Below are 25,574 nucleotides of genomic sequence, written 5' to 3' on the forward strand. Positions count from 1 at the left end.
AAGTATTGGAGTTTCAGCATCAGTCCTTCCAGTGAATATTCAGGACTGATTTCCTTCGGGATTGACTGGTTTGATCTCCTTGCAGTCCACGGAACTTTCAATAGTCTTCTCCAACACCACAGTTCAGAAACATCAATTCTTTGATGCTCAGCTTTCTTTATAGTCCAACTTTCACATCCATACATTAATACTGGAAAAACCATAGCCTTGACTATACGGACCTTTGTTGGCAAAGCAATGTCTCTGCTTTTTAATATGCTGTCTAGGTTGGTCGTAGCTTTTCTTCCATCTTTTAATTTCATGGCTTCAGTCACCATCTGCAGTGATTTTGGAGCCCCCCAAAATAAAGTCTCTCACTGTTTCCGTTGTTTCCCCATCTATTTCCCATGAAGTGATGGGACTGGATGCCATGATCTTAGTTTTTTGAATGTTTTTAAGCCAGCTTTTTCATTCTCCTCTTTCACTTTCATCAAGAGGCTCTTTAGTTCTTCTTCGCTTTCTGCCATAAGGGTGGTGTCATCTGTGTATCTGAGGTTATTGATATTTTTCCTGCAATCTTGTTGCCAGCTTGTGCTTCATCCACCCTGGCATTTTGCAAGATGTACTCTGCATATAGGTTAAATAAGCAAAGTGACAACATACAGCCTTGACATACTCCTTTCCCAATCTGGAACCAGTCCGATGTTCCATCTCCAGTTCTAACTGTTGCTTCTTGACCTGCATACAGATTTCTCAGGAGGCAGGTCAGATGGTCTGGTATTCCCATCTCTTAAAGAATTTTCCACAGTTTGTTGTGATCTACACAGTCAAAGGCTTTGGGTAGTCAATAAAGCAGAAGTAGATGTTTTTCTGGAACTCTCTTGCTTTTTCAATGATCCAGCGGATGTTGTCAGTTTGATCTCTGGTTCCTCTCCCTTTTCTAAATCCAGCTTGAACATCTGGAAGTTCATGGTTCACATATTGCTGAAGCCTGGCTTGGAGAATTTTGAGCATTACTTTGCTAGTGTGTGAAATGAGTGCAATTGTGCAGTAGTTTGAACATTCTTTGGCATTGCCTTTCTTTGGGATTGGAATGAAAACTGACCTTTTCCAGTCCTGTGGCCCCTGCCGAGTTGTCCAAATTTGCTGGCATATTGAGTGCAGCACTTTCACAGCATCATCTTTCAGGATTTGAAACAGCTCAACTGTAATTCCATCACCTCTACTAGCTTTGTTTGTAGTGATGCTTCCTAAGGCCCACTTGACTTTGCATTCCTGGATGTCTGGCTCTAGGTGAGTGATCACACCATCATGGTTATCTGGGTCATTAAGATCTCTTTTGTATAGTTCTTCTGTGTATTCTTGCCACCTCCTGTTAATATCTTCTGCTTTTGTTAGGTCCATACTGTTACTGTCTTTTGTTGTACCCATCTTTGCATGAAATGTTCCCTTGGTATATCTAATTTTCTTGAAGAGCTCTCTAGTCTTTTCCATTCTATAATTTCCCTCTATTTCTTTACATCGATCACTGAGGAAGACTTTCTTATCTCTCCTTGCTATTCTTTGGAACTCTGGATTCAGTTGGGTATATCTTTCCTTTTCTCCTTTGCCTTTAGCTTCTCCTTTCCTCAGCTTTTTGTAAGGCCTCCTCAGACAACCATTTTGCCTTTTTGCATTTCTTTTTCTTGGGGATGATCTTGATCACTGCCTCCTGTACAGTGTCACTAACCTCTGTCCATAGTTCTTCAGGCACTCTGTCTGTCAGGTCTAATCCCTTGACTCTATTTGTCACTCCCACTGTGTAATCATAAGGGATTTGATTCAGGTTATACCCGAATGGTCTAGTGGGTTTCCCTACTTTCTTCAATTTAAGTCTGAATTTGGCAATAAGGAGTTCATGATCTGAGCCACAGTCAGCTCCCAGTCTTATTTTTGCTGACTGTGTAGAGCTTCTCATCTTCTGCTGCAAAGAATATAATCAGTCTGATTTTAGTGTTGACCATCTGGTGATGTCCATGGTCTTCTACTCATGATTACTTGGATTACTGTGATATTGAGTGATTTGCCTTGGAAACAAACAGATCATTCTGTCATTTTTGAGACTGCACCCAAGTACTGCATTGCGTCCACATAATGCAGTACTTCATTATTTCATTTTACAACCCTTGTGATCAGGAGGGAAAATGCTACAAAAAGTAAGACACAGTCATTGTTGAAAATATGGCAAAGTTCAGAAAACAAAAAACATTCTTAATTCTATCAAGTTATAATCATTATTAAATTAGGTCTTTCAGTTATGTCCTCTCTGTGGAGTATGGTTTTTGATGTAGATATCTTTGTATATTCTCATACATATATAGTTTTTTGTGCTTTTTTTGGTTTGTTTTAAAGAATATTGATGTCGTGCTTCACATATTGTTTTCCCCTTTTCAAGGAATACGTCTTTCAGGTCATTGAGGGCCTTCTACTCATGATTTTCAGTGGCTCCATAGTGTTGTTGATCTAACCCACTACTGTTGTTGAACATGTATCTCATTTTTTAAATTTTTCACTATTATAGTCAACATTGGCATGGACATTTTTATATAAAAATATCCTTGTAAATATCCTTGTTATCACTGCTGCTGCTGCCCGTTTGGTAGTTTTTTGTTGGTATTTTGGTTTCTAGTGAACATTTTCCTATGCTTGCTACCATAAACTTTTAAATCATAACGTGTATAGTACCTGGGCTTCCTGGGTAGCTCAAATGGTAAACAGTCTGCCTGCAATGAGGGAGACCTGGGTTGGAAAGATCCCCTGGAAGAGGGCATGGCAACCTACTACAGTATTCTTGCATGGGGAGTTCCACGGACAGAGGAACCTGGCAGGCTGTAGTCCATGTGGTCGCAAAGAGTCAGACACGACTGGGAGACTAACACTTCCCACTTTCATAGCACCTAGGTAGTTCTTTTTTGTCTTTTAACTGTAATATAAAACACTCTTCTTTTTCTTTCTGTAATATAGTATCAGAGAACCATGAACTTGTACAGTTAAGGCCCTGAAGGTTAATGGTTTGAGCAGAATCACACAGAAAATTAAGTATAGCAGGACAGGAATTTGAACACAGCTATACTCATATTTCATCTCTCCTCCTCCTAGTAGATAGATACTGCTAATATCCTTAGTCTCCACGGGAGAAGCTTCTGCAACGTTCCCCTCTGGAGCAGTGTGCCTTTTGTCCTGTGTGGCAGAGAACTTGTTGCTTCCAGATCAGCCCAGGAAATCGCCTCTGCTGAGCGTGCCTTCCCGTAATCACCAATGTCCTGCTTGCTGTTCCAGGAGCCATGTGTGACCGAGACTGCGAGATAGTCGTGCTCATGCCGGAGACTCTGGTGAGGAGATGAGTTGGTGAACGGAGAAGGTGGCATGAAGATGCTTCCCGGTGTGGGTGTGTTTGGGACCGGCAGCTCTGCCCGTGTTCTGGTCCCACTGCTGCGGGCAGAGGGGTTCACGGTGCAGGCCCTGTGGGGGAAGACCGAAGAGGAGGCCAAGCAGCTCGCTGAGGAGATGAACATCGCCTTCTACACCAGCCGGACCGACGACGTCTTGCTGCATCAAGACGTGGATCTGGTGTGCATCAACATGCCCCCTCCACTCACCCGGCAGATATCTGTGAAGGCTCTAGGTACGGGCAGATGGCGTCTCCCTCTCGGGGGTCCTTGAACATCCCTGCTCTCCTCTGGGCCTTGGTAGGCCCTCTTGGGCTTGGGTCTGGGACAGCTCTCGTCCCTGAAGCCGTGCTGAGGGAGGGCACTTTGGGAGGCCTTATAGCTGCGGGAGGAAATGCCCCAATATCTGGGAAAGACACAGCCTTCCCCACCTCCCATGAGTAAATCCCCAAGCAAAAATTAAGCAGATGCCTTTAGAGCTGGCCTGTCACAGGGGCTAGCGATGATTACATTCAGGCATTGTAAAGTTCGCCTCTGTGAAATCGGAATCTAAAGACCTGGGCCCGGGGGAATTGGCTGTGATCAAGGCGTTTGTTCTTCATTTCCGTGGCATACAGCACCACAGAGGGGAGAAGAGGGTGTGTATCAAGGCTGCCATTTCCCATATTTTGTCAGTCCTTGACTAGACTGAGCATACACCCTTCCTGTCATGCTTTGCAGTTGTGTACACCAGAGGCAGGAAGGCTGTCCAAATGTGCTGTCTCCCCAGCAGGACCGCAGGTTAGCCTGCTCGCATCCCTGCTCCCTCAGGAAGCGGTGGGCCCAGCCACCTCCTGCCCCAGCTGGGCGCGGTTTGGTGAACTGTTCTCCTGCGGTTCCTGTTGGGCTGCTCTTTCCTGTTGACAGTAGGAAAAATTCTCCTTTGTCTTACATGAATCAGAATCTAATTTAATAGGGAAACAAACCAGTCAACATTCATCCAGAAATTCTTTAAAAAAAACAAAACAAAACTCCTGTGTGCTAGACACTGGCACAGTATCATTCTTGACATTCAGAACAGTGCTGAAATAGAGCTGTCTCTGCTTTCAGATTTCACAGTACGATGAAAGAGACTGGAAGTAACAGTAACATTTACTGGCCAAGTAAATGAGAAAAGACTTAAGTAACAATTCAGGTAGCATCTAATTAATTGACAGAGTAATTGTATATAAGGTGACAGGAGCCAGGTGTCCATCTCTGACCCAGAGATCTCTGGGTCCAGGAACTGCTATGCCATGAGGCTGACCGCCAACTCCTGGCCACCACCATGGTGCAAGATCCAAGAATGCTTCTCTTTCCTGTAGTCTGAAGATAAGAGAGTGTCTCTCACCTCAACAGGCATCTGTCTGGTTGTTGATTTGGGGCATATAAGTTTTGACCAAAAATTATAGATGGTTTGTCTTTTCCAGAGGGCTCTCTCTGAGGGTGCTGTGACATTGGAGCTATTCACTGGCCCTAGATTTTTAGAGCAGATCATGCTCCCAGATTGAGTTTAGAAGTAGACTTAAGTCAGCACTTTAACAAAGGGCTGGTTCAAGGGAATCAAGCTACCATGGTCTCTTGACTTGTCACCGTTCCTTGTGGCATGAGTGCAGGTTGGTGAGGGTGTGTGTGGAGGCAGAGTTCCAGAGGCTCTCAGTCAGCTTCTTGAACTTTAGGGTTCCCACAGAGGCCATTTCCTAGCTATGTAAGGAGGAGGAGGAGACCCAGAGTTCTTGGGGCACAAGCTGCTGGTGTTTTCCTCATACAGGACAACACTGGACTTTGGGCCATTTACTATAAACAGGAAGGACAGCTTCTGGAGTCTTGTATCCCAGCCCTCAGTGAAGTAAAGCCATCAGCCCTGTCTCCACACCTCTGCTGTCAGCAGGGAGGAGGGTGTGCATGCAGGTCCTTGGTCTGTTCTTGCAGGTGCATGATCCCAGGGCCAAGCTGGTTGGGCTGAGGGAGCCATGTTGGCTGCATGTGCCATCAGGCACTGCCCACTGAGGCCCCAAAGGAGTCACTGAGCCTATTGCAGCCATGAGGTTAACTCCCTGTGTGCTTGCTTGCTTGCTTTGTGAGAATTCTGACTTAACTTTCGCTCATACAGAAGAGGCCATGAGAACTGCTATAGTTTTCCCAAATGACTGGATATGAGTGCAGAAACTGCTGTAGGCAGAATACCAAACTGACCTTGACATCAGGCCCCACTTCTGGTCCTGTTTCTGTCCCTGTCAACCTCTGGGGGCCCCTGTGAAATGAAGGTATCATTCAGTCTTTCCAGCATGATATGACTGCCTCCGTATACTGACCAAGAAAGATACTGGCATCGCATTACAGGGGAAAGCCTGGCTTTCCTGTTGTCCCAAGTGGAAGGACAGATTTGTTTAAGTTAAATTCACATCAAAAATAAATAGTAGGAGTCTCCTCTGGATGTTCACTAGGTAAATGTTCAGATGTTCACTGAGTTGAATGTAGCTCTGAAATGAAACTAAGCATTCTAAGTCATCTCAAACGTGAAAAACTTTTCTGTGGGTTGGGGGACTATATTTAAGTTAATTCCTCAAAAGCAGGACCTGTTCTTTCTTCCTGTAATGTAAAGCTCTGGCACTATCTGATTCTTGTACATCATTTAGGTGAAGAACAGAATAGACACATTGATAGTTACAAAAATACAGTGCTATTAAAAGGGCTCAGAGTCAGCATTCCAGAATACCCCCACCGCTGTTCCACCTGTGTATTCCCATGTATGAGTCCCGCTATATATGCATGAAAGGATATTTTTTTGTTTTTCCCACTTATATGTCTTTCTTCTTTTTTACCCTTTCTGTTACAGGTGCTATGTCTTATGTTTCATTAAGGATATAAGCTCTAGGGACTTTGCTGATAGTCCAGTGGTTAGGGCTCCACACTTCTACTGCAGGGGGCATGAGTTTGGTCCCTGGTCTGGGGAACTAAGGTCCCTGCATGGCCTATTAATTAATTAATTTAAAGGATATAAGCTTTAGATCCTCAATCTTTTTTAGAACCAGGAAAAAAAAAAAGACATGTTTACTTAACAGGATAGCTGTTGAAGTACTCTAATTTTAGATAAGCTCTTCCAGATTTTGAACCATAAGTTAAATTGTAGTTGTCTCAAGTCTCTATTGAGTGAAGGATCCTTCTTGCATTGCCCAGCATTGTGAAAGGTTAAGTCAGGGAGATGAGAAGCAGTTAAGTGAGGCATGCCGCACCTGTCCACATTTGTAGCTATAAAGCAAATCTGTGACTTAGACTTTTCTTCTTCTAAAACTTTTGATGCCAGTCAGAGTACCGCATTTTCTTCTTTTGAAATTCACAGGCATAAAGTCAGAAGTGTTGGACCTGCAGGGACAATGAAGAGAGTATCTAGTCCAGCCTTTCTCAGAGATGCTGGGCCAGCAGCAGCAGCATTACCTGGGAAATTGTTATGAATCCAAATACTGGGCCCCTTCCCAGACCTTCTCAGTGGGTGAGGCCTACCAATTTCTGAACAAGCATTCTGGGTGATTCTGATCCACACTAAGGATTGAGAGCCACTGATCTCATCCAACATCTTCATTTCCAGTTACAGAAACCCACGCCCAGAAACATTTAAGGTCACAGCCTCTCACTAAGCCTTCGTGCTGTAGGCAAAATCACATTTTCCTCAGCTTCTTAGATCACTGTGTTCTTATGTCATTTCTGAGGCCATAAAGAGTGTTTCTTCCCTCATTTTTATTAGTTTTTTTCTAATAAGTTTTTTTTCTAAAACTAATCCTTGGACTTATCCTCTAGAGATGTACTTTTCACTTCACGGCTCTTTTCTATAGCCTTTTGCATGCATGCTTGCTAAGTGGCTTCAGTCGTATCCAACTCTTTGCCCCCCGGTGGACAGTAGCCCACCGGGCTCCTTTGTCCGTGGGATTCTCCAAGCAAGCATACTGGAGTGGGTTGCCATGCTCTCCTCCAAGGGGTCTTCTCCGACCCAGGGATCGCCCCGTGTCTCTTACGCCCCCTGCATTGGCAAGCGGGTTCTTTACCATGGGTGCCACCTGGGAAGCCCCTGTGGCTCTTACTTTCCACCATTATTTGGCTTTTCCCTTTCGTCCACCTTAGATTGCGTCCTTATGGCTTTCCCATGAATTCCTTAGAGGAGAAGGGACTCTATATGTTTCCTTTCTCAGTTTAGAAGTGGTTCCAAACAATTTTAATGTACAGAGTGCCCTAGCATTTTTGCTACAGCTGAATGTTTTCCTAAGTCCATTGCTAGAAGGTAACTTTCTGTGCCCACTTCTTAGCACTTGTGGCTTTATTAGAAAAACACTGGGTGTGCCAGTGCTTTCCCCATGGGCTGTTGAGATAACAAAGGACCATTCCTCAAGCAGCCTGACCCAGATAATTTACTCCCAAGCCCCTTGGGGTACCTTCTCTGGCCCCCAGTCCAGATCATGTCCCTGCTGTGGATTCTCATGTTAACATTTATATCATCTTCACTGCCTTGATCACAAGTGCAGTTCTGCATGTATTCATCTGATAATTTGATTCATGGCACTCTCTGCCACTAAAGTGTAGGTTGTCTGAAGGTAGCCATCATGCCTGATATATCCCAGAGCTTGGCACAAGGCCCAGCACAGCTGGTTGAATGATAGTGTCACAACTTCTGGCTGTACAAGCCCAGCCTGCTGGTGTGACCCAGGGAGCTGACAGGGGTCTCTAACCCAAGAGAGAGTGGGCTGTGGACAGCAGTGATTCTGTCTGGTGGCTTTCAAACTTATTTTTCTAAGTTCAGTTCAGTTCAGTCACTCAGTCGTGTCCGACTCTTTATGACCCCATGAACTGCAGCACACCGGGTCTCCCTGCCCATCACCCAACTCCCAGAGTCCACCCAAACCCATGTCCATTGAGTTGGTAATGCCATTCAACCATCTCATCCTCTGTTGTCCCCTTTTCCTCCTGCCCTCAACCTTTCCCAGCATCAAGGTTTTTTCCAGTCAGTCAGCTCTTCGCATGAGGTGGCCAAAGTATTGGAGTTTCAGCTTCAACATCAGTCCTTCCAATGAACACCCAGGACTGATCTCCTTTTAGAATGGACTGGTTGGATCTCCTTGCAGTCCAAGGGACTCTCAAGAGTCTTCTCCAACACCACAGTTCAAAAGCATCAATTCTTCTGCGCTCAGCTTTCTTTGTAGTCCAACTCTCATATATTTTTCTAAGTAGCAGAACCTTTTTTGTTTTGTTTGTTTGTTTTTAAAGGCAGAATCCATGTAAAGCATGAAAGTGGTGCTTTTTTGGGGGCTGCTCCTCTCCCCTGCTGTTTGAAATCACATATCTAGGCCCACACCTCTAGAGAGAGTCGCAGTGGTGTTGTCCCAGAGCTGTCATGCATTACTGAGAAACAAAAAGGTATTCTGGGACAGCTTCTCGGGGGTGCTTCACTCCTGGGTCATCTGGGGAGTGTGAGCTGGGAGAGGCTTGTTCAACCTCCAAATTTCATCTGAGCTAATGGCACTCAGCATCCATGCTTCCTCATTCCATGGAGAAAGAAAGTGACTTTCAGCTTCTGTAACCTCTCTTTTGACTTTCTAACAGGAAAGTTTGATAAACTTAAGTAAATATGTCTCTGGAGGCACCCTCAATATCTTCCACACCCTGTGGCCAGCAGAGGCCTGTTTCACTCAAGATGGCCTTTAGCCCCCACACTGATTGCACTGCTGGGTCCCAAGTTCAGAAACTCTCCTGTCGTTCAGCCTCAGGAAGGCCTCTCCTCCTTCCCTGACTGCTCGTGGCATGAAACCAGAGATGCCTTTAGATTCTGGTTTTATCACCACCAGACTCTCAGCAGCCACATGAGTCCTTTTCCTCCCAGCCCGCCCCCTTTCCTCCCCAGCGTCCACCCCCACCTCCGGCTGTGCACAGTCAAAGCAGGAAGCCTCTGGGTTGGGGAGAAGCAACTGAGAAGTGCTCTGAGAGGCAGCTCTCACATGGTGGATCTGAGAACCTAATTTCTCATTACTTCCCTCGTCAGCCACGTGTTCAGCAGCCAAGTGACCAGGTTCTCGCCCAGTATTGTGATTCTCCTGTCCCTAATCCTAAAACCCCTCAAGTGTGGGGAGGGATCGGAGACCCTCCAGGAGCAGACAGTGATAGCAGTTGGGGGCGACTCTCTCCGCAGGGGCCCCCCTCCAGCTCCAGACCCCAGTGCAAGGGCCTGTCCCCTTGCCCAGGCCCCCTGCCCTGTGCACACGGCTCCCTGCCTTGGGCGTGTGGCACTTGGCTAGCCATTCTCCTGGTGGTCCTGCCAGTACCTGTTGTAAAGCTTTTGTTATTATTTGGAGAAGAACAAGAGATTTGAAGAGCTTTGTAAAGGGAGGAGATTGAATTATGTCACAGGCGTCTGATCTACACGTGCTCCTCCTTGCCACAGCACTGAGGTTCACAGCACTGGGAGTTCACACCCGAGAGTTCTGTCTGCGTAGACCGCGAAGGCCATGTGGGGTTCTCAAGGGTCAGGGTGGTGGGGAGAGGGCAGGAAGTGAGGGGAGCTTGGGAGGACTGGCCAAAGGCATGAGGTGATCCACTGTGGGCTTTGTCAGGACGTGAGCTTCTGAAGGGCTGGGCTGGACTTCGCTCTCTGAGAGGCCTGATACACAGTACATTGAATAAGAAAACTTGTCTGTGTTCATGTTGGTGTTTAAATACCTTTTTAAAAATTAAAATTTCAAGATATTGAACATCAGTATCATTGGCCTAGAAAATGTAGCTTCTGTGTGAGTCATAAGATCTAGGTCACAGTGGGCCCTTTTTTCCTGTATTTATGACATCTGCTGAGTCTCCCATGGTGATGGTTATAAACTACCGAGGACAGAGCTGGGCTGGGCATTTACATATACCGCCTCATTTGACTTAGTCTTCTCTTCTACCCTGCATGGTAAATGTGACTCTCCTTCTGCAGCGTAGTAAACTGGAACCCAGAGAGGTTTAGAAATGTCCCAGGTCATGCAGCAATTAAGTGAGAGAACCAGACTTTGAACCCCAGTGTCTGGGTCCAGAGCGTGAGTTCAGCACCAGTGAATGCCCTTTCTGGGCAGTCAGCTGTCCTGGGTCCCCATTGTTTCTACTGCAAGGTGACCAGCTGAGTTCCCCCCAAGCCTGTGTGAATGGAATCCAGATCCAGCAGAAGCTACACACCCTGCAGTGGGCCACCAGAAATTATCTATGTCCCAGTCATTCCCCCTCTGAAAACACTGAGAAAACTTTCAGGGGACCACGGGAATGACACCAGAGTTACTGGAGATACACATACCCAGAGAAAGCATAATCTTGCCCTGGCTGCCCCGAGATACAGGTGTCCAGGCTTGGAGACTGCTCTGCCAACCGGTAAGTGCCTACACAGTGGGAGAGTGGAGCCTGGATGCACTGGAGGGGAAGCCTGAATATGAACATTGTTCCAGGAGAGTAAGCAGCAAGAGAGACTCCAGCCCGAGACTCTGTGTCCTGAGCACAGCAGCTAGGCCTGCCCTGCCTGTCCATCGTCTCTGTTTAGCAGTCAGCGCCTCTCCCCAGCCACCAGATCTTCGTGTAAGAAGCAGCCCTCTTCTCACATTCAGTGGCTCAAGCAGAATGAACAGGAGAGGGACCACAGGAGGCAAAGGGATTAAAAAAAAAAAACTTTAGAGGGGCGTACAAAGCATGTATGTATGACCTTGTGGGTAGGCAACTGTAAGGACTCTGGCTCATTCTGAATGAGGTGAGAAGCCAGCAGAGGGTTTGATGCAGCACAGAGATATGATCTGATCCATCTTAAATTTCAACAGAGTTCCCCTGGCTTCTGTGTTAAGAAAAAACTGAGGGAAACCAGTTACATTGCCATGGCAATAATCCAGGTGGGAAAGAGTGGTGACTTGGATGAGGCAGGTGGCAGTGCTGGTAGTGAGAACTGGTGAGATCCTGGAAGTAGTTTGAAAGCCAAGCCAACAGGATTTATGGATGATTGAAAATGGGATGTGAGAGTGATTTCAGTGATTTTGGCTTGAAAAACTGGGAGAACAGTGTCGTCATTGTCTGAAATGGAGAAACTCAGGGACAGGATTCCATCCCCACTCCTACCCCTGACCTTGTCTTTGTGAGAGATGCTACCAGCTCTCTATCCCATTTCCTCCATTGCTTATAGACCCCGTGTAACCCCTCCATCCGGTTTCCTGGTATGCACTCAGGGCTTTAGGAATCCCGGCTCCTGGGCCTTTCCTGCCTCAGTGCCTTTGCACATGCAGTTCCCTGCCTGGGTGTCCTTTCCCCCTTAGGGGAACATCTCCATGGAACATCTGCATCCTTAAGGATAACCCCTTCCCTTATCCTGCAATTTGTACCAGACCCTTGAGCTTATTCCCTCAAGAAGCCCATGACTTCTTGGAGGAATTGAGGAGGAAGGGTTTGAGTCACACCCCAAGGATAGTGTCTGTGGAATGAGTAATGGAATAACTGGATGTCTTCACCCTTCCCAGCTTGCTGTACCCCAAAACTATGTGTATGTCCCGTACATACCACTTCTTGGGCTTTTAAAATTTTCTATTGAAGATACAAGCATAAGACTTTCTTCCACTTGAACCACACCAAGTTGACAGGAATGCTCCAGGAATTGGTGTCTTGTGGCCGTTTGTGCCCTTATGAGCTTTTCATCTTGTGATGTGGAAGAGTGTTCATCCTTTCCATTTCCTCGTGTGGAAGCTGCTCAAGTCCTCTTGCTCTCTCTCTTCAGGGCTTTGTCTAGCTTTGTTTTGCTCCCTGGGTGCCTTCCAGCTGTGGTGTACTCAGAACAGGCTTGAGACAGAAAGGATGTTTTCTCTCCCTTTCCCCTCTGACTATAGCCAAGCATTTTCTGGCCTTTTGACTACACTAATATGTTGGACCAGTGTTTTTCGAGGACAGTCTGCAGGGACTCTTAGAGTCCTTTCTGCAATTACAATTGAGAATGTCAAGCCCATCCCTAGAATATAGATTTTATTTTCTTACCCCAACCTGATGATCTAATAAATGCATGAACATAAGATAAGCATATCCACCTCTCCAGCCCACTTGTATTAGGCAGTATTTTCCAGAGAAACAGAACCAACAGGATGTATACTGAGAGAGAGGGTAGAGATTTATTTTAAAGAATTGGCTCATCTGGTTGTAGGAGCTGGTCGATCCAAAATCCACAGAGCAAATATGAGTTCTGGCAAGAGTTGATGCTGCAGACTTGACTCGGAAGGCAACATGGAGGTAGAATTTCTTCCTCTGTGGGGAACTTCAGTCTTTTTTTTTTTTTCCCCAAAGGCCTTCATCTGATGAGTTGAGGCCCACCCATGTTGTGGAAGACAGTCTGCTCTATTCAAAGTCTACTGCTTTAAATGTTAATTAGATCTAAAGGGATCTTCTCAGCAATGTCTAGGCTAGTATTTGATGGGCACCATAACCTAACCAGGTTGACACATAATATTAACCATGGTACCACCTCTCTGTACCTCCCACTCCTGGTTTGCACCTTCTGCCTCTACTCCTTTCATTTCCCTTTAAGAACTTCTCTTTCTCGAACCCATAGCTCTTTTTCCAGGCTCAGTCCCTAGGTACCATTTTCTTCCAGGCCAGTCACCTTCCTCTTGTCCTAGGCCATTGCCTAGCCTCAGAGCCGGCTTTCTGAGTCATCTGCCTTTCAGAAATGGGTTTTCTTTTCCCAGTGTGAACCCCCTGGATCTTTGAGATTTCCTGTTGTTTTCTTCTCAGGTATTGGGAAGAATGTGGTTTGTGAGAAGGCGGCAACCTCAGTGGATGCTTTCCGGATGGTGACAGCCTCACGGTACTACCCTCAGCTGATGAGCCTTGTGGGGAACGTGTTGCGCTTCCTGCCCGCCTTTGTGCGCATGAAGCAGCTGATCGCCGAGCACTACGTGGGCGCCGTGATGATTTGTGACGCCCGGGTCTATTCGGGCAGCCTGCTCAGCTCCAACTATGGCTGGATCTGTGATGAGCTCATGGGTGGCGGGGGCCTGCACACCATGGGCACTTACATTGTGGACCTGCTGACCCACCTGACTGGCCAGAGAGCCGAGAAGGTCCACGGGCTGCTCAAGACCTTTGTGAGGCAGAATGCGGCCATCCGTGGCATCCGGCACGTCACCAGCGATGACTTCTGTTTCTTCCAGATGCTCATGGGCGGGGGCGTGTGCAGCACAGTAACTCTCAACTTCAACATGCCAGGCGCCTTTGTGCACGAGGTCATGGTGGTGGGCTCTGCGGGACGCCTGGTCGCCCGGGGTGCGGACCTTTACGGGCAGAAAAACTCTTCCCCGCACGAGGAGCTGCTGCTGAGGGACTCGCTGGCTGTGGGTGCGGGGCTGCCCGAGCAGGGCGCCCAGGATGTCCCGCTGCTCTACCTGAAGGGCATGGTCTACATGGTGCAGGCCCTGCGCCAGTCCTTCCAGGGGCAAGAGGACCGCCGCACGTGGGACCACACCCCGGTCTCCATGGCTGCCTCGTTCGAGGACGGGCTTTACATGCAGAGTGTGGTGGATGCCATCAAACGGTCGAGCCGATCCGGGGAGTGGGAGGCGGTAGAGGTGCTGGCAGAGGAGCCCGACGCCAACCAGAACCTGTGCGAGGCGCTCCAGCGAAACAACCTGTGAGCCTGCGCATGGGCTCCCTGCCGTGGGGCGGAGGACAGGGCGGGACCAGGAGCTGTGATGGTAGCACAGACGGTATCTTTCATTTGATAGGTCCGCTTGGGCAGTTGAATTCCAGTGAATTCGAAGGTGGCCCCGGGGAACCCCCCACCCCAGTGCCCATTCTGAGGGCTGGTGAGGGGGTGGCATTCTGTTGCCAGGGCTGAGAGGCCAGTACAACGTGCAAGGTAGAAGTGCCCTGGGTCTGTGAGCAGGGCCGGCAGAAGCTTGACTGGGGCGCTTCGGCAGCCTGTTTGTGGTTTTAGCCGGATGAGAAAGCACAGTAAGGAGCCAGCCTGGCTGATGCCTCAGGCCTGAGAAGTGATGCGGGGCCTTGTTGCCATGCCCTTCCTGGGCTGGGGCACCTCAGGAATGGTGAGGATGGCAGCTCATCCCTTGGGGATCCACACCTGCCCTCTCCCCACATGATCAGGCCCTTCGGGCATCCAGGCGGTACCCCTTCCCTGGCTGGGAGGGGGTTTCTTTAGCAGATGAGCTTTCAGGGGCTGAAGTTTCCCCAGGCAGAGGGCCCCTGCTTTGGCAGAGAGGAGCCAAGGGGGAGAGCCCTGGGACATACGAGAAATGTTAATAAATCAGAAGGTCTGACACTATGGCATGTGGTTGTTGTCTGTTTGGTAGGTTGGGTTTCTTTAATAATGAAAGGCTTGTTGTTGCTGTAGATGGTTTGTATTTTTCTCTTTCCTCATGGCTCCATGGCAGCTCCGACCCACTGGATCCGTCACTGTCTAGCGGGCCACCCAGGTTCCTACCACTGCCTTCCCTCCCCTCCTGGCTTATTCCCTGTGGCTGAATCCCTGCAAGAAGTCTTTCCTCAGTGCTCAAGTCTTTACACAGGACTCACGACTGCAGAGGGCTGATCTAGCCTGATATTTAAGAGACAGTGGGAGAGTCTGAGGTCTCCCTGGGCTGGAGGTCAGAAGGGGTTCTGTTCTTGAAACCAAGGGTTGTCTCCAGGGGAGCCCTGGGAGAGGAGAGCTGGGGTGGGGGCCAAGGAGTCTGAACGGCATGAACTTGATGAAGGTGCTGCCCTCTGGCTAGGCCAGCCAAGCACGGCCTGGCATAGCCAGTCAGTGTCCAGCTCTGTATTTAGGATCGTGTTCTCGCCACAGGAAGAGCCTCCTCACCGTGTCAGTCAGGCTGGAAAGAATACCTCTCCTCCTTTCCTTTGCCAGGACTAAACCCAGACCAAACTCTTTCCCCTTCTCTAATCTTCCCTTCTTCTGCCCTGCCCTGGACTCCTCACCAGAAAGAGAAAGGCTCAGAGAGGATGCTCCCTCTTCCTCCTGCTCTTAGAGGAGTCACCAGGCCTGTTTTCCCATATTGTCCTGGTTTCAGACCTTGTGAGATAAAATAACAGTTACTAGTGTTGGGATGTACTTACTGTGTGCTGGGCCCCCTAGAGAGACACTTCACATATATTATTTCATTTAATATCCAAACCAGTCAACAAGGTACTACTATTAATATTCCCATTATTCAGAACAGAGAGGGACAGAGGTACATGAACTGTTCAGGGTCCTCTTGACTACAGAGCCTGACTCTGAACTACTCCTTCTCCTGTGGCTCCTCAGACTCTAGTGCCAGGCACTGTCCCTCCCTGTGTGGGACCCATCCAGGTTACCACGTCTCTACAACAGGCATCTCAGCCTGGCCTGAACTAGGACTGTAGAGAGAACCCCACCATGCTGGGAGAAGTGAAGGAGAAGCTGCCCCCTTCCTCCCAGCTTCTGTGTTAATAGGATGTTGGTATCCCCCTCTAAGTTTGAGAATTGACCCAAGAAAGCACATTCATCCATTGCATCTGACTGAGATGCCCTTATTAAGAAAGGCCATGCTTTTGACCCACAGTGGCACTTAAGTTTTATAGGATTCTGCAGTGAAACCTCTTGTTTACAGTGGTGTGTTCCGAGAACTCCTGGTGCAGACTGAACATGGGCTTAGGGCAGTCACTTTTGTGAGACCCCAGGTCCTCTGTTGGTCTCCCCAGAGCCCAGGTCCATGGCCATCCTTCAGGCAGCTCTACCATCATGTATCTCTTGGCTTGGTCCCAGGGAGGAGATGTACCTGGAAGTGGCCTAGACACCTGTGGCCAAGGAAGCCAGCAGGGTTCTGGTTCCCAGAAGTGACAGGAGTCCCCAACTAGTTCCAGACTTGTCCTACAGCGCCCCCTCCTGGAGGAGGCTAGCATCACCTACCAGGGTCTATTACTCAAATCTCAGAATGTTCCCCAGAGTCAAAGTAGAGTTTTTCCCAGCCAGTGAAAATGCAGCTCACTTTTCCTCTGTTACAGCAAGCAGAAGAGAACTTCCAGAATTCCTCTTGCTTGTTTTCCAACCACCAACCAAATCTAGGACTCACATTCATGTAGATAATGGCAGCAGTCTCCTCACCTCTCTATCCTTAGGCTTTTTCTTCTTTATTCTGCCCTTCATGCTGCTGCCCAGGCAACCTCTCCAGAATAGCAGACCAGGATTCCTTGTTGCCTACATCCCTCCTTATCCCTCCCAGACTCACTCAGCTTGGTCTGATGGCCATGCATCTCCTTCAGCAGACCCTCCTCCAGGGGGCTGATGTCTTCCACACTAGTGAGGCTTCATCCCTGGAAAACCTTCTGCCTGGAAGGCCACCCCACCCTCTCCTTCAGGAGTCTGGTGGAGAGCTGCCTCTTCACTCCTCCAGGCAAAGTGGCAGTCACCCCAGCACGTGTGGCCCATTCCCTGGGAGACAGGGAGCAAGGCCACACGCCCTCTTGTTAGGACCTGACAGCCCCTTTCCTTTCTCTTCTCCAGACTCCTCCTTACCACCCTTCTCCATTCCAGGTGTTACCTTGTCTGACCTTCAGGTTCATCTGAGGAGACTAAATGCTCAGACTAGGCCCCACCCTTACAGATTCTGATTCAGTTAGGTCTGGGGTGCTGTGCTGTGCCTAGTTGCTCAGTCAGGTCCAAGTCTTTGCAACCCCATGGACTGCAGCCTGCCAGGCTGGGGTTCTCCAGGCAAGAATACTGGAATGGGTTGCCATGCTGTCCTCCAGGGATCAAACCCAGGTCTCCTGCATTGCAGGTGGATTCTTTACCGAGCCACCAGGGAAACCCAAGCATACTGGAGTGGATAGCCCCTATCCCCTACACCAGAGGATCTTCCCAACCCAGGGATTGAACTGGGGTCTCCTGCATTGCAGGCAGATTCTTTACCAGCTGAGCCACCAGGGAAGCCTAGGTCTGAGGTAGTGCCCAGGAATCTCTATTTTTGCAAATTCCCAGGCGATCCAGTGACGGCACTGGGGAATCCTTCACCCTTTTTCCCAGCTGCTCCCTCTTCAGGCATCTTATTTGGGGAATCACAGTCTGAGAAAAGGAAGAATGTTTATTTTTATCAAACGTGGGATCCCAGGGAGGGGCAGGGGCTGAGTCCCCTCCTCCACCTGAGGGCCTCAGGCCTTAGACTGCTGCTCTGGCTCAGGCTTGGGAGAGCGGGGAGTCATGGGGTGGGGGTCATGATAATCACTTGTACTGAGGAGAGAGTGGGGGGACAAGCGGGGCATTGCAGACACTTAGCATCTTGTTGATGTCCACCTGAGTTGACTTGTCCATCTCAGCCTTGAGGCAACCGCTGACCCCCAAGCTGGGCAGACCCCCAGGCTCCTCCCTGGCTTCCTCCCCCAGGGGAACCAGAGTGTGGGTCGGGGGCACAAACATACTGGGGCAGGGCAGAGTGAGGTCGGAGCCCAGCTCACCTACCACTGGCAGCAGTGCCTGCAGTTGCCCCACACCCGCCTCCTCAGGGACCACCGTCAGCTCCGACTCAGGCTCCACCTCAGCCTCTGCCTCCCTGTCCCCCTCCCCTGCCTGGTTCAGTTCAGGGTTGCAATAGTTGATGTACTGGTACAGGGGCCGCAGGCGCTGGGCCTTTCCTACAAGAACCCAGGGCAGGGCAGTGGCTGGAGTGCCAAGCTGGGCTGTGTTGGGTCCAGCTGGCTGGAGACAAAAGGGAAGGCTCAGGAAATGCCACTCACGCTCAGGCCCCAAGGTCACTGAGGATGCCGACACCGTGCTGGCCACCACTGGGAGCACTGGGGTTCCCAGACTCTTGCGCTTCTTGGCCTTTTTGTGCTGTTTGGCAGATGGTGAGGGCTCACTCTGATTATTCTCCGGCTCTTCCCTCTGCAGCGACAGCCCCTGTGGCAACTCACTCTCTGCCCTAGAATGGGCTTGGTGGCTCGGGCCTGCGAGGCTGGGGAACAAGGAGGCCTGAGGAGCCAGCCTGCAGCCTTGGCTCCTGTGCCCTGTCCTAGGGAACAGTCCTGCCTGCCTACCTCCCCAGGCCGTGATCCTTGTCCTTTTCCTGGTCAGTGAGGCCCTGGACTGGACAGGGACCCAGAGATCATGGGAGTTCAGTCCCCTACCAGGCCTTGAGACTTCCGCTCTGCATGTTCCCTACATCAGGGCTCTGGAGGGTCAGCAGAGGTGAGGAATGATGGTGGTGTCAGGGGATAAGGATGGACACTGCTGTAAGGCCCCATTTAAGAATCCAACTGGGGTATGAGCCAACCCCACACCACCTCCCCAGTCCCCAGTCCCCAGTCTCTTCCCTCTGAAAGCCCCCTCACTTGACCGGCTTCCTCTTTGGACCATGACTGGGCCTCACAGTGGAGGCCATAGGCCTGGGACCTCTCTCCTCCAGTGCCTCCACCTCTGGTTTGTGCCTGTCTTCCTCCAGCTTGAGTCTCTCCTGGATCTTTGGCTCTGAGGTGGATCTTATTGGACATTTATCTTCACCCTGGGTTTGGCAGGCCTCATGGGCTGGCACCCGGCACTGGTCTCCCATCACTGGACACTAGAGGTGACACAGAGGTAACTCGTCACCACGGCCAGGCAAAGGGTACAGGGACCAGCCATTAGACACTAAATACGGATGAAGGGCACCAGCCCATGCCCCTCCCAGCCTGTGGAACCTGGCCTGGCAGTTTTGGTCAATTAAAGTGCTATGACCAAGTGTTTGAAGGTTAGACAGCCCGATGGTCACCTCAGAATTCTGAGCCTGGCCACCAGGCACCTCTGTAAGCTGTGACTGCCCCACGGCTGTCCCTTCTTGGGCCCCTGGCCGCTTCTCAGCCCCTGCGGAGTCCATAGTTGCGGCGGATCAGCACTTCCTCGACGGTTGCTTGAGGGGCATCGGGGGTGGAGGGCGGATCCTGAGGGGCCAGACTAGTAGACCCTGAGTGGACCCGGGAGAGGACCGTATTGGGAACGGCAACTGACAGTCGTTCTGCCCTCAACCCTCAGCTGGAACCACAAGCCCCAGAAGGCTTTGCGCCAAGGCCATTGGCCCCTGACCTCACGGACGGAAACCACTGTTGCCTGGCAACAGCAAACCCGTCGGGTGGCGCCAGTGGGCGGCAAAACCGCTCTGGTGAGCCCCTTGCCCGAGTGAGAAGCCTGCCAACGGTACGGAGAGGTGGGCTGAGAGCAGAGGTGGCAAGCGCAGGCCGGGGCCGGGAGGCGGGGTCGGGGCCGGGAGCGCAGGCAGGGCACGGCTGAGGTTAGGACCCGGGCCCAGGGAGGAGGCACTGGGCTGAGAAGCGGGGTTTGGCGCCAGAGACGCGTAGCCCGGCAGGCCTCAGGTGCAACGTTTGCAGGACGGCGGCGGCGGTATGTGTGAGGGTCCGTCCGGCATCTCGGGGCCCATCCCCCCAGACCCTACGCTCTGTCCTGACTACTACCGGAGGCCGTCTTCGGGTGAGTTAGGGAGTGAAAGCGGCCTGGCAACGGTCGGGCCCAGCTCCACCACTGACTCCGCACTCCGCCCCGTCTGGCCTCTCAGCCCAAGGGCGCCTTGAGGGAAACGCGCTGAAGCTGGACCTGCTGACGACGGATACGGACCCGGACCTAGACGCCACCCCTCCCCGCGCCCCTCGCATCCGTCCGGGAGGCCTAGAAATCCTGGAGCGTGGCCGTCGCGGCGTGGGTGGTGTGCTGCTGCAGCTCGCGGGTATCTCCCTAGGCCCAGGGCCCTCTCCCAAGAGTAAGTTCTGGTCAGAACGGACAGCGAGGCGGCTCTGAAGTCAAAACAGATCAAAAGACGGCTGCTTCCCCTTCCCTGCTCTGGGCTCAGGCTTTACCTCTCAGAGTGTCTATTTCCCCAACTGTAGAAGGAACGGGAAATGCACGACTTCTTCGCAGGAGAGGACTAAATGAGGTATACCCCGGAAAAGCCCGTAGCTCAGCTTCATGGATTTATGCATGGTTGTTTGTTGAGTGTCTACTGTGCTCCGGGCCCTATAGGTGCTAGGAGAACAAGGTCGAAGAAGCGCATCATTGAATCAAGGTGGGAGACACTAAAACAAGTGAAGAGGTGAATAGGATATGCAAGGTGATTACTAGTATACTTCATAATCAAATATGTATAAAATCATCAGAAACAAAAGATAATTATGGTGTGAGGAAGGGAACAAAGTTATGTGGTGTTTAGAGTATGTCAGGGAGGCAGGGTGTGGGCTTGTGTGTCCACTGGGGTAAGTTGGATTGTATGGGCTGTATGTAGGGCAACATCTTTTCTCCAGGGAAGGACCCTAAAGACCATGAGAAGGAGAACATGAGGCGGATCAGGGAGATCCAGAGGCGCTTCCGTGAGCAGGAGCACAGCCGGGAGCAGGGCCAGTCCAGGCCCCTGAAGGCCCTGTGGCGCTCACCCAAGTATGACAAAGTGGAGTCGCGTGTCAAGGCCCAGCTGCAGGTACCTGCCTCAGGGAGCCCCACGTGTTGCCCATCTCGTTGGCCAACAGGACGTTATACTCTGACCTGAGTTATGAGGAGGGAGGAAACCCACAGGGGGCTGAGGTCACAGGGGATGAAGAGCTGGTTCTGCTGCAGAGTGGGGCTGGGGCCTTTCTCCGAAGTGATGACGGCTGGGTGATTCTGAGGGGCAAGTCGGAATTAGGCAAGGGGAGAATAGAGGAGAACATTTTATAGAAATGGAACCTCGTGGTTCCAGGGTCCCTGGTCCTAACACCAGGGACTTAGGAGTGTGGGCAGTGGGGATGCTGTGTTCAGTTCACTATGAGGGAAGAAGAGCATGAGGTTAGGCTAAGAAGTCAGCTGGACCCACATCATAAAGGGCCACATAAATCCATTTTTTTAAACCTTTATTTCTAAGGACAATGGGAAGGGCAGGGGTATGTATGGTGGTAAGATTCTGTCTGGGGTAGCTAGTGGTGCCACTTCTCTTTCCAGGGGTCTGAGAAGGAGAAGCAGGACAGAAAAAAAGACAAGGTCATATGTGGGTGTGTTGAAGCTGAAGCTTTTGTGGGGCTTCCACGGAGTGGGAATGTGTCCAAGAGGCAGATGGAGAATCAGGTCTGGATCTCAGAAGTGAGACCCAGGAGTTATTGAGGACGATGCTGAGGACAGCGAAACCAGGGAAGGGACCCTGGATTTGGGGGCTTGGAGACCAGCTGTTGGTGGCCTTGGTAGGGACAGAGCCAGAAAGCTTGGCTAGGAAGGAGAGAAAAAGAGAACGATGACCGAAGCCAGGACTGAGGTAGAAGGAGGGATATATGTTTTCTGAGAGATGTGAAAAACACACAGGTTTAAATGCTGATGTGATGGAAGTACTTATTCAAGAGGAAGGAGGCCAGGTCCAGAGGACTGGTGATAGAGAAAGATCCCGAAAGGCAGGACGGACAGAGGCATGGTCTTACAGCTTGAGACCCTGACTTCAGCCTGACTGACCACACACCCCCCCCCCCCCCCACCCCCGCTCTGCCTTGGCCTCCAGGAGCCCGGCCCTGCCTCTAGAACTGAGCCAGCCCACTTTCTGCGGGCCCATTCCCGTTGCGGCCCCGGGCTCCCACCACCCCGTGTCCCCAGTCCCCAGCTAACCCTACCAGGTCCCAGTGCTAAGGTGAGAGGATATGTGGGGGCTGGGAGGTGGGGCAGGGATTCGGGGGCACCACACAGTGCTGTTTCATCATGCTGGCCATGTCCCGCAGGCCCCAGGCCCGGGTGTGGACTTCATTACGCACAATGCCCGCACTGCCAAGAGGGCCCCCCGGCGGCATTCTCGCTCGCTGCAAGTCCTGGCACAGGTGCTGGAGCAGCAACGGCAAGCCCAGGAGCACTACAACGCCACACAGAAGGGTCACGTGCCCCATTAGTAGGTCCTACCGCTCCCCCCACTCCTGGGAAGGGGCACTTATGGAGGGTGGAAGCCCACATCTGCCTAGAGTCATCAACCCTGGGTCTGTGCATCACAGCTTGTTGGAGCGCAGGGACCTGTGGCGGCGGGAGGCTGAGGCCCGTCAGCACAGCCAACCAGACCCGGCCATGCCCCCTGGCCACACTCGCATGCCTGAGAACCAGCGGCTGGAGACACTGAGCAGTCTGCTCCAGAGTGAGTATGCAGGCACGGGGAGCTGGCTGGGGAACCCACCAGGTACTGTGCACCCCTGCCCAGCATTTACTGTTCCTGGGGCCCCTGTAGGCCAGAGCCAGCTGCTGCGCGAGCTGGTGCTGCTGCCTGCGGGGGCAGATTCACTGAGGGCCCAGAGCCACCGTGCTGAACTGGACCGGAAGCTGGTGCAGGTAGAGGAGGCCATCAAGATCTTTTCCCGCCCCAAAGTCTTTGTGAAGATGGATTCCTGAGCCCTTTTATGGGGACAGTGACTGGGTCTTACTGAAGGTCACAGCATGGTTGCGAAGGGCAGGATTGGGCCCCATCATAGAGTGGAGTTCGAAGACAGGAGCAGTGGAGAGGGGGCAGTGTCCCCAGAGCCCTCTTCCCAGCCACTGGTGGCTGTGGAAGGGCCATCCCAGCCTCATAACCCTTTATCAAAATTAAACCTTTTGTACACAGTGGGGTTTGTTTCCATAAGTGCTTTTCTTACCCTAGAAATGCCAAACCTGGTGTTCCTCCCGCAGCGTGACTACAGGAAGGCTTCTCTGGTGCCCTTATCACACTCGCTCCTGCCACATGTCCAGACCAGAAGGCAATATTGTTGGATCAGGGAGGAGGCTAGGGCTGGGAAACAGAATGACCATAACTGCATTTGTAGAAAACCTTTAATGTTCCCCAGACTGAGAGGACCCATAAGCACGCTGAAACCTGCCACTGGGAAAGTCCTTGGAGTGTTCCAGAGCCTGGAGTGGCAAGGGGCTGCATCCTTCCCTGTCAGAGGCTAAAGCCACTACCATCTCCTCGAATGCTACTCCCCCAACCAGAGCTGGCCTGCTCCCCATCATCCAGGGAGGGCAGAGAGCTGCGGGCAGCAGGAAGTAGGCGGCTTGTGCGCAGGTCCCAGCATGGAGGCCCTTGAGACAGCCCATTGGAACAGGGAGGCTGGCGGTTCTCAATGATTAGATCGCTGCTGTCATCGTCGCTGTCAGGCTCAGCAGGCCCAGCAGAAGGAGGCCCTGCCAGACGCCCAGATGCCCCACGCACCACATTATTGCGCTGATTGGCTGGCTTGACAGTGACAATGAGGTTGTGGCTGTTGGCGACCATCATGTCCGTCACTTGGTCCAAGGTCTTCCCAGCTACCTCAATGCCATTGACCTCAAGGATCTCATCACTGACTGCCAGCAGCCCTGTACTCTCAGCCAGGCCCCCTCGTACCAGGCGAGAGATGAAGATGCCTGGAACCCGTTCCAGGCCCTGAGGAGCTACTCGCACACTCATGCCATCTCGGATGTAGAAACCCAGGGGGCGGTCGGAACCATGCTTATGCAGCCGCACCCGTCGGTGGGTCTCAGGCAGTAGGTCCACATCTATGACTGAAGAAACTTGGCGGAAATCTTGTGGCAGGCTGATCAGTAGTGGTGGCCGGGTGCGCAGAGGTGCCACTGGCCTAAGTAGGAGCCCTTTCTTGCGCCGTTGCAGAGAGTTGGAGCCAAAGGCCAGGCCACTGGAATCAGCTTCTGCTGCAGGAGAGGGAGGCGCTGAGATCAGAAACCCTGCTCTCCCATTTGGGCCCTTTTCCATCAGGCCCAGGCCTCCTTGAGGAAGGGGGCACTGTAGCTATTTCTTGACACCTGGAGGTCAGGCCAAGGGCAGGAACCGCAGAGGGTGAAGCCTGGATACCTTGGGCATAGACTAACCCTGGTAGACCTGCCCTGTCACCCTATCCCACAGAGGTTGCCCGTTGTACCCCATCCTCCTCACCCCGCTTCTGCACTAGCAGGCGCAGTGGTGGGGGCCCGCTGGACAGGGCCCGGTGCAGGCTGTCGTCGTTGGTGAGGGGTAGTAGGTCGCCGTGAGCATCAGTATAGCCAAGCAGCACGTCCAGGCCCGGGATCTGGTGTACTGCACGCAGCAACCGAGAAAACTCCTGGAAGCCGCTCACTGAAGCGCGAGGCAGAGCAAAGCGTCGGAACTCAGCATCAAACTGGAGGCAGGGGGTGGGAGGAGAGGAGAGGTAAGAATGGACTCCGTGCCTTTTCTCACCATAGGTCCGAAGGTGGCAGAGGTGGGAAAGACAGGGGTTCACAACAGCTGTAGCCTTGCACACAGACCTCAGCTCCAGGACAAGGGACGCTGTCCAAGGTCTACTCCCCGCCCTCCACGTACCTAGGCCACAGAGGGACTCCAGAGGCCGGCAGTAGAGGAAGGAGGATGGATGGGGGAAAGTGAGAAGAAAACCCTGAAAATGGGACGGGGAGGATGGAGAAGAGGAAAAGGTGGTGGGGACCAAGGAGCCAGGAAGGGGAGAATGAGGGAATTGGAAGCGCCTAGCTAGGGCCGAGGCCAGAGCCAGGGCTGGAGGGGCCCTTACTTTGCTCTTCACCTCGACGATGCTGTCGGGACTGCGTGCCGGAGTCCTCTGTGGCCTGGCCATGGCGGGGCCGGGCCGGACGGGAAGGATGCCCCAGACGGCCCGCCGAGGCGCAGGTGCACAGCCCCTCCAGTCGCCTGCGCCGCCCCGCCCTCCCCTCCGAACCGTGACGTCAAGGGGGCAGCGACGCAGAAAGGAAAGCGGAGTCCACGTTTCCTAGGAAACGGAGATGGGGTGGAGGAGTCTTTGCGTCTTCTTACGTCATTACGCTACGGTCCGAGCGTTCCCGGAGTCTAGGGGAGGGGCTTGGCCCATCCGAGGGGAGAATGAGAGAAGTGATTATTGAATATTGTGTACTTCTATTTCCAGTCCCTTGGACTGCAAGGAGATCCAACCAGTCCATTCTGAAGGAGATCAGCCCTGGGATTTCTTTGGAAGGAATGATGCTAAAGCTGAAACTCCAGTACTTTGGCCACCTCATGCGAAGAGTTGACTCACTGGAAAAGACTTTGATGCTGGGAGGGATTGGGGGCAGGAGGAGAAGGGGACGACAGGGGATAAGATGGCTGGATGGCATCACTGACTCAATGGACATGAATCTGAGTGAACTCCGGGAGTTGGTGATGGACAGGGAGGCCTGGCGTGCTGCGATTCATGGGGTCG

General features: G+C 51.6%; 4 protein-coding genes across 13 annotated transcripts in view; 2 read left to right on the forward strand and 2 right to left on the reverse strand.

Annotated features, from left to right (window-relative positions):
• Positions 1-14,736, forward strand: part of GFOD2 (glucose-fructose oxidoreductase domain containing 2) — a 41,138-nt gene extending 26,402 nt beyond the window's left edge. For 3 of the 4 annotated variants that reach the window (XM_040253338.1, XM_040253341.1, XM_040253340.1), the window contains exons 2-3: positions 3,298-3,643; positions 13,188-14,736. In XM_040253338.1, coding sequence (XP_040109272.1) covers positions 3,385-3,643; positions 13,188-14,086 — 1,158 coding nt within the window. In that variant the 5' untranslated portion in view covers positions 3,298-3,384 and the 3' untranslated portion in view covers positions 14,087-14,736. The remainder of the gene's footprint in view (positions 1-3,297; positions 3,644-13,187) is intronic. The other variant, XM_040253339.1, reaches the window with a different exon arrangement.
• A 2,638-nt stretch (positions 14,737-17,374) lies between these two features.
• On the forward strand, positions 17,375-22,998 carry ENKD1 (enkurin domain containing 1). Of its 4 annotated transcripts, none has more exons than XM_040253345.1 (8): positions 17,375-19,600; positions 19,782-19,881; positions 19,967-20,167; positions 20,706-20,878; positions 21,920-22,045; positions 22,134-22,297; positions 22,398-22,538; positions 22,625-22,802. In XM_040253345.1, exons 2-8 carry the CDS (start codon positions 19,797-19,799, stop codon positions 22,701-22,703), a joined length of 969 nt encoding a protein of 322 aa, XP_040109279.1. In that variant the 5' UTR covers positions 17,375-19,600; positions 19,782-19,796; the 3' UTR covers positions 22,704-22,802. The 4 variants fall into 4 exon arrangements, with proteins under 4 accessions (XP_040109279.1, XP_040109281.1, XP_040109277.1 ...); XM_040253343.1 differs by having other exon boundaries at positions 17,381-19,600; positions 22,398-22,534; positions 22,625-22,998; XM_040253344.1 differs by having other exon boundaries at positions 17,381-19,555; positions 22,398-22,534; positions 22,625-22,998.
• Positions 17,647-19,273, reverse strand: CUNH16orf86 (chromosome unknown C16orf86 homolog). Its single transcript, XM_040253358.1, has 4 exons — positions 19,169-19,273; positions 18,753-18,979; positions 18,159-18,406; positions 17,647-18,056 (listed from the first exon to the last, which is right to left on the reverse strand). The coding sequence occupies exons 1-4, from the start codon at positions 19,271-19,273 to the stop codon at positions 17,647-17,649; spliced, it is 990 nt and encodes a 329-aa protein (XP_040109292.1).
• A 186-nt stretch (positions 22,999-23,184) lies between the features above and the next one.
• Positions 23,185-25,309, reverse strand: PARD6A (par-6 family cell polarity regulator alpha). 4 transcript variants are annotated; one of them, XM_040253322.1, is made up of 3 exons: positions 24,912-25,309; positions 24,302-24,524; positions 23,185-24,057 (listed from the first exon to the last, which is right to left on the reverse strand). In XM_040253322.1, the coding sequence occupies exons 1-3, from the start codon at positions 24,972-24,974 to the stop codon at positions 23,312-23,314; spliced, it is 1,032 nt and encodes a 343-aa protein (XP_040109256.1). In that variant the 5' UTR covers positions 24,975-25,309; the 3' UTR covers positions 23,185-23,311. The 4 variants fall into 4 exon arrangements, with proteins under 4 accessions (XP_040109256.1, XP_040109255.1, XP_040109254.1 ...); XM_040253321.1 differs by having other exon boundaries at positions 23,185-24,060; positions 24,912-25,154; XM_040253320.1 differs by having other exon boundaries at positions 24,302-25,020.
• Positions 25,310-25,574: the final 265 nt, after the last annotated feature.

The sequence above is a fragment of the Oryx dammah genome, unplaced genomic scaffold (assembly GCF_014754425.2).
Source record: "Oryx dammah isolate SB20612 unplaced genomic scaffold, SCBI_Odam_1.1 HiC_scaffold_13, whole genome shotgun sequence".
NCBI lineage: Eukaryota > Metazoa > Chordata > Mammalia > Artiodactyla > Bovidae > Oryx > Oryx dammah.